At 34.0% G+C, this 12,253-nt stretch overlaps 1 protein-coding gene across 1 annotated transcript in view; it reads left to right on the top strand.

Moving 5' to 3' along the window:
- ENPP1 (ectonucleotide pyrophosphatase/phosphodiesterase 1) overlaps positions 1–12,253 on the top strand; it is a 64,884-nt gene that overhangs the window by 30,409 nt on the left and 22,222 nt on the right. Inside the window, exons 2-8 of the mRNA XM_061206899.1 lie at positions 2,052–2,124; positions 4,349–4,465; positions 5,201–5,326; positions 6,231–6,291; positions 8,433–8,530; positions 10,414–10,493; positions 11,385–11,504. Of these exons, the coding sequence (XP_061062882.1) occupies positions 2,052–2,124; positions 4,349–4,465; positions 5,201–5,326; positions 6,231–6,291; positions 8,433–8,530; positions 10,414–10,493; positions 11,385–11,504 (675 nt within the window). The remainder of the gene's footprint in view (positions 1–2,051; positions 2,125–4,348; positions 4,466–5,200; positions 5,327–6,230; positions 6,292–8,432; positions 8,531–10,413; positions 10,494–11,384; positions 11,505–12,253) is intronic.

Below are 12,253 nucleotides of genomic sequence, written 5' to 3'. Positions count from 1 at the left end.
AAAAGATTCTCACTCTGTATTGTGAGAAGTAGATAAAGCACTGTTCAGACTATCCTTGATAGGTTTATTATAAAGAAATAAAACTTTAATTTTCCATGGTTTAAATTACAGGATACTAAATACAGATTAGTTTTACTCATTTTTCATTTCCCTATATATTTATAATTGACAGTAAGAGAGTTTTTATTGTTTTTGATAGATCCTTTAGAATTACTCTTCCATAAGTTTGTGTTAGTTTACACCACCATTAAAGGCTTAGGAGAATCCATTAGTACTCTTACGACCTTGTTCTATTTGCCATTCTTTACTTATTTGTTCAAGCTCTTCTTCTGATGGCTCTGTATTTTAATGGACATATATACATTTAGGTTTTTGATTTCCTAAAAAAAGAACCTGACCTAGACCCTGTTGTATCTTAGATCCACTGTACTTTCACTCTTCTTTCCTTTACCTTCGTTTTCTTTTGAAATGAGTTAAACCTGCTTCTTCAGTTTATTTGCCATGCACTTCCTGTTTAGTTCTGCAGTCCCTTGACAGTAGGCATGCTGAGGACAGAGGTCATGTCTCTTTTATTACTGAGGACCCAGTACCTAAACTACAGATCAGCATACAGTCAATACTCAGTATGTTTCATGTGAGGGAATGAGTTCAGAAAACATAAAAGCCTCTACCCACCACCCACCCTGTCCCATTCACCCATTCTGCCTGTCGTTAGTATCTCTTCATCTTGGCTTTGGGGAAATGCCACGCCACCTTTCCATACTGTGTCCATTCCCCTTTTTCATATTCTTGGTTCCAGCCAAAGTCGGCTGCTAATTATTCATCTGCCACCTCCCATATGCCTTCCTTCCTGCAAGCCTTTCCTTATACTGGTTTTTCTCTGCTCTGCCCTCCCTTCCCTTCCATCAACTCTGCCTGGCAATATCATGCCATCATTTCCCCTTTTCAGAGTCCAGCCCAGAGGCTTCCTCTATGAAATCTTTTCTGATCTCCTTCTCACCAACCACCCCAGCCTTTCTTCTTTAAACAACTATAGAACTCTGCAACTAGAGTCTACCAAATCTGAGCCATTTGTGCTGTTGCTTTTGCCTTTTCCCAAAAAGTAGAAGCTCCCTGGGGGATCTCTTATTCTTTCCTTCAATGCATAATATAGTCTTTACACGTAGTTGGTGCTCAATGCATATTTTATTGAATTGTCCTGAAATGTGACATTCCAGAGAGCTGCCAAGGGAACTCCAGTCCACTGAAAAATATTGAGGACTATTTTGTAGATTATTCTGCTCCTTTTTTTTTTTTTTTCTAACTCACAAATAAACTTCTGTCATTGTTCTTAGGAGTTATATGGTGTAATCACTTACACCATATTAACCAAATGATCTAGTTAAAGTCAAATGTCAAAGTCCAGAATAGTGGAGAATGAGAAAGTTGCAAAATGTTAGAGCTGGATTTTTAGGGATCCAAGGGGTCCAGCCCTTTAATTTTATAAGTGAGTAAATTGATGTCTGGAATGTTAAAGTGACCTGCTCCAAATCTCTACACAACCAGTGTGTGGTAACATTTGGGTCCGGGATGTAGACATCCAACCCTGTCTGTTGCTCATTCCCACAAGCTGTCACAGTGACTATGAGAATAGTGTTTAGGTTTGTGTAATTCAACTGTTAAAAGAGGCATCTGATATTCTCATATTGCCTTTTATGGATTAACAAGTAGAAAATTGTTAGGTTTCTTTTCTCCCTACCTTAATTATTGTAAGTTTTTGGACTGGATTCATTTACATCAACTGGGAAATTTCTGGCAACATTAACCTAGGAAGGCATAGATTTCTTTGCTAATATTTAAGTAAACTTTTTGTTGAAGTATGACGTACATACAGAAAAGTACCTGAAGCAAAAATGTGCAGTTTGAATTTTTCCAACGTGCACACATCATATGACCAGCACCAGATCAGGAAACAGAGCAGCACCAACAAGTTTAGAAGTATTTAAAGAAATAAAACATTTGAAGAAATAAAAGGGCTTTGAAACTATATCATTTTTGTTTTCTCTCCACAGGTATTGTCAGTCTGTGTGTTAACGACAATCCTTGGTTGTATATTTGGGTTGAAACCAAGCTGTGCCAAAGAAGGTAATTAGTACAGTAATTAGTGTGTGTGTGTGTGTGTGTGTGTGTGTGTAGGGGTACTAGTCAGCCTTTTTCAGAATGTGATTGAGATAAGCGTTATGTCCTAATCCCTTGAGTACTCCATAGATAGTGCAAATTTGATGCTGGTTTGAGCCTTTTTCTTGAAGCTCTTTTATTATTTTAGCCATATACTATTTTATTTACTTGCAGAACTTCATCCCAAAACGATGAAGAGGGGCTATGACCAAAAAACCAATCAACCAACCAAACAAACAGAAAAACCTCAAAACAACAAAAAATAAAGAACAAAGACACAAACAAGCAGCTGGCTGACAGGTTCTGGTGCTGTGCTCCTGGAGCCTGTCTCCCTGACTTCCTCCAGTGACTCCCAAACACTTTTTCTCCCTAAGGAGTTAGGTGCTGGAGCAGCCCTGGAGGTTACTAGGTAACCAATTAGCATCCCTGGGCTACCAGAAACTTATCCTTAATGCTTATAAGTCTTTTAAAATTGCAGACATTTCAAAGCAACAGTGATATTTTTAAGCTTCTAGATATATATATATATATATATATATATATATTTTTTTTTTATTGAGTGCAGAAATCTAGCCAACACTGACAAGATTACTATGAATAATAAAACTATGAATCACAGTACACTGTAGCAGTCATTATTTTGGCTCTGAGGTAGTTTTTATTTTTTCCCTGTTAAAATCATTGATGGTCTTCCTAGGGAATTTGGTTTTGAAAATTGAACAAATCCTTCTGTTCTACTATTCTGTAATTGTAATATTAGTCATTTAAAAATTTTTAGTGATTGTTAAGCTGTCATTTATTGTTGAAATGAATGAAATGTAATTTTATATATTTAGTCAGCAACTATTCAGAGCAAACTATCAATGTTTAATAAAATTAAAAAGCTATAGACTTTAGTGTTCACCTATGTAGCCTTTAGACACAAAGTAATTCCCCTTGAGTTTAGTTTGGCACGTAAAAATAAAACCGAATGATTGAAAACAGCAATTTTAATCTAAACTCAACATGGAATGCATATTATTTTTTAAATGACTAGGAACATATTAGTGAGCTCCAAGTAATAGCTATTATTATAATAGCTTTTCCCCCTTGGGTCAGGAAAGTTAATATTTTTGACCCTAGAAATTATTATTGTCATTTCATGTCCTTAAAATTGCCTAGTTTCCCGGTGTTAAATGAGAGTTAAACTCTGTGGCAGTGTCTTCTTGGGTCAGGAGACCATTGCAGTCAAGAGCTAGGATTATTCATTTTTTTCTTTTGGACTTGCATTATTTTATAAGTGGATTTTTTTTCTTACCATCCTGATTTTTCAGTAATCCAATAAAAACCTAGCTTATTCTAGGTAACTAGTAAAGAGTTACAATGTAAAATTGTTTTTAATGAAAAGTATTTTCCTTCCATATCTGCCATTTATCCATTTAACGAAAACTGATTAGTACCAGCTATAGTCAAGGCTCTTGCTAGGCACTAGGGATACAGTGTACTGGGTAACATCCAAATGTGGTCTTTGTTCTTAAGAAGTTTGTGCTCTAGGGTGAGACTGGGATATTAACCAAATGATCTAGTTACAAATGGAAGTAAGTGACTGAGATGAAGGATAAGGTTTAATACAAACTTAAGAAAAGGAAAAAGGACCTAGACTGGGAGTTTGAGAAAGTTTCTCAAAGGGAGCAGGCTGGATCTGAAGGTGCAATGGATGTTTTAGGTGATGGTGGGAGATGGGTCCCGCAGAACATGTTCTGTACAAACACATTACTTCTTTACACCAGACTGAGAATGATGTAAGTCAGGTATTCTCTGTCTTTCTGAAATATTCATAGATTATCACTTTTTAGAGAACTCTGCCTAAAATCTTCAGAACAAGCTCTTCTTATTTTTCTTTTCTTTATTATTCAAAAGTATTTAAGTTTTATTACCCCCAGTAGGGTTTATAATATATAAAAGAAAAAAGTCATCTTTTTTTCCTATGGCAAGAGATAAAATTGCAAACTCTATAAGGTTACTGCCTTCTGTTTGTGTCACTTTCTACATGTATTTGTGAAAAGATTCTTGGTTAACTTCATTGCCCATCCCATCTGTGTTTTCTAAAACAATATTTGAACCTGACTATAACTAACTTAAGTGTATTAATTGATGTTTGCTTTGTAATTATATAATGATTATAAACATCTAACTCCTTCAATATTTTCAGTTAAAAGTTGCAAAGGTCGCTGTTTTGAGAGAACATTTGGGAACTGTCGCTGTGATGTTGCCTGCGTTGACCTTGGAAACTGCTGTCTAGATTACCAGGAGACGTGTATAGAACCAGGTAAAAATATGCAGGGGAAAAGATGGAGTCATGGGCCTTGGTAAAAGAGCAAAGAAAAGTTCTGCATCTTTTAGGTATGTGATTTACCTAACCCATTTGAGATTTTTAAAAATTTGGCTTTTATATTTTCTGAGAGAAAAAACATTTACATATTTTGCCTTGTTAAAAGTTTTATGGATAGCAAAACTGCCTGTTTTTAATGTATGCTGACAGCCTGTGTAGTCTAATTTGCATTTCACCTGAGTTCAAAAAGGCTGCTTAAAATATATGAATATTTCTATGGACTTATTAAAGCAAGAGTTCTTAAGATGTCCACTTAAACTTCAAAGTAAAACTATCAGACTATGGAAATTTTCTCAGTTTGATTTGGTCTTCTCTACGTATGACATGGAATAACATTTAAATGAGAGCGAGCCAGGTTTAGATTAAATTTTGAGAACTCTGACAATGACTGGTGGAAGAAGCCAAGATGGACGTGGGAGTTGTATAATAAGAATTATGTTTGTTTACGTTTTAAAACGATGAGATTCTGGCTTTTTAGTGAATAATCATTGCTGCCTGCATATTTTCTCTTAGTTCAGATTGACCACTGTGGTGGCAGGTTCTGTGACTGACTAAGGGTTAGAAAATGGTCCACTGTCTCTTCATGGATCATGTTCCAGAGGCATTTCTGTATTCACTTTGGACATGTTGAATTTGGACCATGAAATGTATTATGTTGATACTTGTTTCTAGAACGGATATGGACTTGCAGCAAATTCAGGTGTGGTGAGAAAAGGTTGTCCCGAAGCCTCTGCTCCTGTTCGGATGACTGCAAGGACAAGGGCGACTGCTGCGTCAACCATGGCTCCGTGTGCCGAGGTCAGGGGGTCATGCCCTCGCCGGGTTCACATGCAGGCTTACATCTTCCTAGGTCCTAGCGGGGTTTAGCACAGATGTGTTTTTTACATTAGAAGTCATAGTTATTGACCAACCATATTGGCTGAAAAAATATTTAAAAAACATTGCATTAAGGAAAATTTCAAACATATATACCTGAATAGAGAGAATATGTGATGAAGCTTGCGTCACCCAGCTTAATAATTACCATGATCTAACACGGCCAATGTTGTTTTATCTGTAGTCACTCACTCTCCTGCTACAACCCCCTCGTGTTATTTTGACGTTAGCTGCATATTTAACGCTGTACTTGTGGAAAGATCACTTTTGCGGTCCTGGCTGACTATATAACAGGTTCCTTTATAGTAAGTGAGGACGATGTCTGCTGTGCATTGAGAGAGTGGATGTGAAGTTAGTGCATAAGATTCTGTGTAAACTGATGTTATTATGATGTCTTGTCTAGGTGTTAACAGGGTTCCTTGAAATTCTTTGACAGAACCTGGCTCTGTATGAGAGGAACTAAGACATCAAGGATTTAATACCAGAAGATTTTGTTGGGTGGATAGAAGGAGGGTTGTAAATTTTGGCTGAAAATATTAACAATTTGAAAATGGAAAACGTGCCTTCAAGTTCTCCCAAATACAGTAGTATGTTTTAGTCTTGCAATTATACATTCATTTTTTAATTCCTGATATCAGCTAACTTTTATTTTGAAACAGAATAGCTCCCTTTATTGTTTTGTTTCCCTAGAATCATGTCCCATATTATCTATGTATCTGTTAACGTATTTTCTTTTTGGAATCTGTCCTAATGTGTCTCACAAGCATCACAATCATTGTTTCTATTGTGTGTGTTTAACTCATTGTACTTCTTGAAAATGTTTTAGGTGAGAAAAGTTGGGCAGAAGAAACATGTGAGAGCATTAATAATCCACAGTGTCCAGCAGGGTAAGATTATATTCTGAGATACTAATTTTTTTTAGGAGTACCATTTTTTTCTCTTTCCAAATAAAAATAATAATTATTCATTGGTTCAGTAAATATTATTTTTAGTTAAGCCTTCTTTTGGCACTGGTGGTATAGAGATGATTATGGCATGACTCCCCACTCTGGAAGCTAGTGGAAAAAAGAGAGGTCATAAATATTTAGTATTCATGAGTGTTGGGTGAAAGTATTTGTGTTTTCCTTCTTAGGAAGGAAGGATCTTTACATTCATTTGAAGTTTTTCAAGTTGAACTTACAGTGAATTACTTTACAGCTTCTTTTTATTTTTTTTGTGTTTTGGTTCATTTATATATTTTTGGGATAACATGTGTGTGAGAAGATGTTACATAATTTTTATAATTTATACTTGTTATTTTTGTATTTAGAGTATTTTTACAATACCTTATGTTTACAAGGTCATCAAAAAAAATTTGTGTGGAATTCAGAAGGTGGAAATTTGGTGACAGTATTAAACATAATTATCTTTGCTCCACTTGAACAAAGATATATGAATTCAAATTCATATAATTTGAATTATTAATCTTCAGAAATATATTTTTATGTCTTTAAAATAATGATTTTTCCAGACTGTTAAACATTTTAAAGCTGTATTTTAGCTTACTTATGTATATAATTTATTTTTGTTTTTTAAATATGTATTTTTGTTTTCTGTTGGATGGAAGAGTTCTTTTCTGTTTAAAACAACAGTAATAACAGCAGCAAAAACTAAACCCAAAAAATTCCAACAGAAGAGACTTTTTTTCAAAGAGGACTTCTCATATATCCTAAGATGTCTGTTAAGTCCAAGGTATATTGGAAATTTTACACTTAATGAATTTTGAATCTTCCTTTTCCTTCTAAACATTGACTATTATTTTCCAATTGTAATGTTGACTCTGTTAGTGGAAAATATAAGTCCTCCTTTCTTTACAAGAAGACCGTAATTTAGGACACATGTTATTATACAGGAAATTATTATACCCGTATATTTACCTGGAGGCCCAGCAAACAGTTTTTATGTTTTCTGTTGATTGAATAGAAATAATTTTATACAGACATGGACCATTGAGACTATATGCAGCTGATTCTGCAGAGTCTCCCAACAGAACTATGGTACAAATACTAGGTAGTGGAAATTATACACAAATTTCCTCCTTTTTCCATTTGTGTTTGGGTATGAGAGTAAGCTGGGGAGGCAGTAGAGTTGGAAAAGGCAAGGTAAGGTAAATCTTTGTGCTCACATTTTTAAATTACTGAGTAAACTTTCAGTGGAAAGTTTTTTCATGGTTATCCAATGATATACGACTTTCTTACTCTCTATCAGATGTCATTAGAAGCTGCAAAATTTCTGAACCATGCCTGTTTTGGTGTAGCCATGGAATGGTTGTCCATAGTTATTCTCTTTTGTTGAGTATATCATTATACATGTTTTTTTGCTTCCCTCTTTGGATTTCCATACCACACATGTAAATCTGTGTGTGTGTGTGTGTGTGTGTGTGTGTGTGTATGTGTACCTTCATTGTTTGTTCATTTCTAGCTTTGGATCATTTCTTTGTTCTTTATATATTTAAATGTAGTAAATACCTCACCAACTTCTCTATTAAATATTAATATCTTTTAAATATGGTAAACTTAAAAGCTAAATATTGTATATAATTTATGTGATATGAGATACATCTATTAGGTTCAAGTAGAGACAATATCAGAAAATGCTTTTACAGGAAAAAAAATAGTGGAAACAAGAACATAATTTAGAACATGCTGTTTGTTAACATTTATTCTCTTGCAAATTGGGAAAATATTATTACATTTTAGTCGCTTTTGGTCTAGCTTTTGGAATAGCAGGAATCATAAATGATGGTCTCTGTATGGTGGCTCAAAATGGTATAAGTGCTTAATCAGTACTATTTGATTATATACATAATAAAATATAAAAGCATATATATGAATATAGATGCTTACAAAATATTCTTTATGAGGATGTTTGTTGAGCTTGTTAGTTTACCTTAGATTACATATCAACCTCAGTGGAAAATCTTCACTGGATCTGTCTCTTCTTTCTTCTTCTTTAAACAATTTTTTTTTCTTTCTTTCTCATTATCCAGGTTTGAAATGCCTCCTACCCTCTTATTTTCTTTGGATGGTTTCAGGGCAGAATATTTACACACTTGGGGTGGACTTCTTCCTGTTATTAGCAAGCTGAGTGAGTAACTTCAGAGTTTACTATTGGAGTGCCACAGTTTCAGTGAGATAGACTAAGGAGGGAGTCATTTTTTCGAAAAATACTGGCAGAATCTGTTTTACTAAACTCCTCTATTGCAAAAGAGTTAAACCTAATGATAAGGAACTAGTATTTAATATTGTAATTGTTCTGAAACTGCCTTTTAAATAATTCTGAGATAAGAGTAGTTATTTTAGGATTTTTATCCCTTGGTGATAGATGTAGATATAAGAATGAGATAAGATATACTTTTTTTTTCTTAGACTTTTGGATTCCTTTTATGGACAAATTATTTATATATTTATCTAATATGTATTACATCTTAAAATAGCATTTCAAAAACTGAAGGTATTTCTGCTGTGTTTCTAGTAGTGTAGATATAGAATATTTGTTATTTATCTTATAGTATCGTGTAGCATCCTTCCAACTTCTTTATCTCAATAAAGCCTTAATTGAATGATTATTGTATAAGTTACTAATGCAATAGTAGAATAGTCTTTTCTTAGTATTAATGCCAAAGTTTTAAATCACATTAACCACTAGTAATACGGGCATCACTTGTATCATCATTGTTACTGAAAAAAGAAAAAATTAAATATAGGTATAAAAACTGTAGAACATTGCTTGTTATCAGTGATCAGTATTTAAGTAGCCACAGTGTAATGCTGGACTGAACTAGAAGTAAGTAAATATACTGTTTTGGTGTTCTTCTGGAGTTCTGAAACATTATTTACTGGACTTGAGTATATGAGGTTGGTTTAAACATCACAGCCACTCTCAGTAAATACATAGGTTTGTTTATTGTACTTCTATTGTGACAAGCCAAAATAATATTTGGAGAACTTTTAAAAATTTCAGTTTTTAATTTCTCCTGGGAAGAAAATAGTTTTTATAAATAATCATTTGACATAAAAAGTCTTTAGCAGAGAGCTTGCATGGGCAAGGAAGGCTCTGTTCTTACCAGCCAGGCTCATGAGCTTTGAGGTTTGAATATGGCCCTTTGTTATCATCAGGAGGAAAGTTTATTTCCATAGCACCAAATATGAGTTCAGAACCTGAGTTCAGAATTAAGGAGCTGTAGGTACCTATATATGAAGTTGAAAGGAAATCAATACACAGTTAGACTAAGTCCTCTCTTTGGGTAGTTGGGGAATGTAGTTTGTAATTCTGAACTATTTGGAAGGCAGTGAGATAGATAGACACATGCCAATCTGAGGAATATTTTCAGGCAATGGGGTATTGATATGCTAGAATCATTAGTTATGTATTCCGTCTTCAATGGTAGAGGCAGAAGAGGAATGTGACACTAGGGCTAAATCAGAAACAGTTTGATTTCTGTCCTTTCTTGTACTTGAAGCCAGAAGATGCTTTTTATCTTTAGAGCAGTGTTGAACTTGTCTAGAGTTAGCTAGATTGGATTTTTGGGGTGGGACACTGTTATCCCAGCTACTGCTTCATTCTTGTTTTAATTTTGCAGATTTAGCTACTAGTGCAGTTTTTTGTTGTTAAAATATAACTACATCTTATAATTTAGTATATTACCACCAAGTAGTAGCAGACAAAGATCTAGCAAGAATCATTATGGTCCATCTGGAACTTAATGTTATTGATAAGTATGGGATAATTATTTCATTGGCTTAACAATTTTGTTTAATGATTTTCTAACTAAGAGAAAAACTAACTCTTAACATTGAATTCGAATCCGAAATGTTGCTTTGTAATTCACCCTGAATTTTTATATGGTTGTAAATCCCTTCTGGGTTCATTTTTTAGTACTATTTAGAAGTCTGTGGTACCAAAGCTAAATAAGGGAAACAGATTGTTAGTTGTATTTAATAACAATATTTAATTTTTTTCCCTTGTAGAAACCTGTGGAACATATGCTAAAAACATGAGACCAGTATATCCAACAAAAACTTTCCCCAATCACTACAGCATTGTCACAGTAAGCTCTGCATTTCAACTTTTATATGTTCACAGAAGTGAGATGTAAGTGTAACATTTTTCGAGAGAATAAGTAGATTTCAGATCAGAAAAAAATAACTTATTTTTCATCGTGTAGTTAAGCAAGGAAACCTAGGTTCTGGTCTTAGCTTTTCTACTAACTAGTTGTGGCCTTGGGCAGGTCACTTTACCTTCTGGGTCTCCATTTCCCATCTGTGAAAAGAGGTGACTAAAGACTCCAAGAAATGATTTCTTGGTTCCCTTTCAATTTAAGAGTCTCTGATTCTTGGGTCCTGTTTTTTCTGATTAGTTTTTATCTTACTTTATTTGAACCCCAGACTGTCTACACTCTCAGCTGTCTTTCCAATCATCTTGATGTATGAGTCTAAGCAAGCCACTTTGCCTGACTTTAGGTAGGATTACAGCTCTATTTTTGTTTCACTCAAAGTTTGCAGATTTAATTTGAATCCAGAAAAAAAAAGCAGAATTCATTAGGCCTTAGGGTTGAAGCCAGAGAATTAATGCTTTAGTTTGTGTTGGTACAAGCTATTCTTGGACCCAACCAAAAAGGAGTTTGTACTGCAGAAATGTTTCACTGAGCAATGCAAAAGGACAACACAGTACTTTTTTCAAAATTAGGCTGCTTCTTTATATAGAACTTCATCCATATCATTCCTAATTTATTTTCTCCTATTACATAAATTAAAACACAAAAACTCCATAAAATCTTGAGTGGTTGGTTGTGTTTTAACAATACCCATTGTTTTGTTCTTCTCTCCTTAAGCTGGGTTAAGTTCCGTGTAGCTTAAGTTGTCTATTTCTCTTTGATGATTTTGTTCTGTAACTTTAAAAACTTAAAACTTGCATAAAACTTGTATTTTGTATTTTTTAGGGACTTTATCCAGAATCCCATGGCCTCATTGACAATAAAATGTATGATCCCCAAATGAATGCTTACTTTGCACTTAAAAGTAAAGAGAAATTTAATCCTGAGTGGTACAAAGGAGAACCAGTGAGTTGTTTGTTTTCGCTATTAAAATTATTTTTATTATTCTCATCTGTTTCTATCAGAGTAAAATACCAGATTCCCTGGAGCTTTTAATAACTCATTTAATTTACTATGTTTTGTGCCATCCTTATGCAAACAGAGATGAATTCAGGTAACTCTAAATATAGCTTGTATCATTATGTAGTTTATTCCAGAGTGGGGTTTGGGTTATGCTGAGCCAGTTTTCTTTTCTGCTTGATTTTACCTTTTTGTCCTAGTAGCGAAGAGCAGTAGTCTGGGGGTAATATTTTGATCTACACAAAGCTAACTGTTTGTACAGGTGTAAACTTTGACTTTGTTTGCATTTGCTAACTTAGAAGATTCTCTCTGATTGTGATTTAGATGTGTTCTCCTTTTGAGTTTTTATAAATTGCCACGACAATTGTATAAGGTCTATTTGGATAGTCTTGATATTGCTCTTGGAAGGAGAAGAGCATTTGCAAGTTATAAATTCAAATTTTAGCTCTGACATGTAAAGCTGTGTGACTTTGGGTAAATTATTCTTTCTGTGCCTCAATTTTCTCGTATCTGTACTGTAAATAAAACTGTAAATACTGTTAACTACCTCATAGAGTTATTGTGATGATTAGTTGAATTAATAATCTAGGATGCTTATAGGAATACTATGTAGAACTGTAATTGGCAATAATAAGTGCTTAATAAATGTTAGTTACATAAGCAAAAATGTCAATAAGTTAAAGATATGTGTATTT

The sequence above is a fragment of the Eubalaena glacialis genome, chromosome 12 (assembly GCF_028564815.1).
Source record: "Eubalaena glacialis isolate mEubGla1 chromosome 12, mEubGla1.1.hap2.+ XY, whole genome shotgun sequence".
Classification (NCBI taxonomy): Eukaryota; Metazoa; Chordata; class Mammalia; order Artiodactyla; family Balaenidae; genus Eubalaena; species Eubalaena glacialis.
The sequence above is the reverse complement of the archived record's forward strand: the minus strand, read 5'-3'. Positions and strand labels throughout refer to the sequence as shown.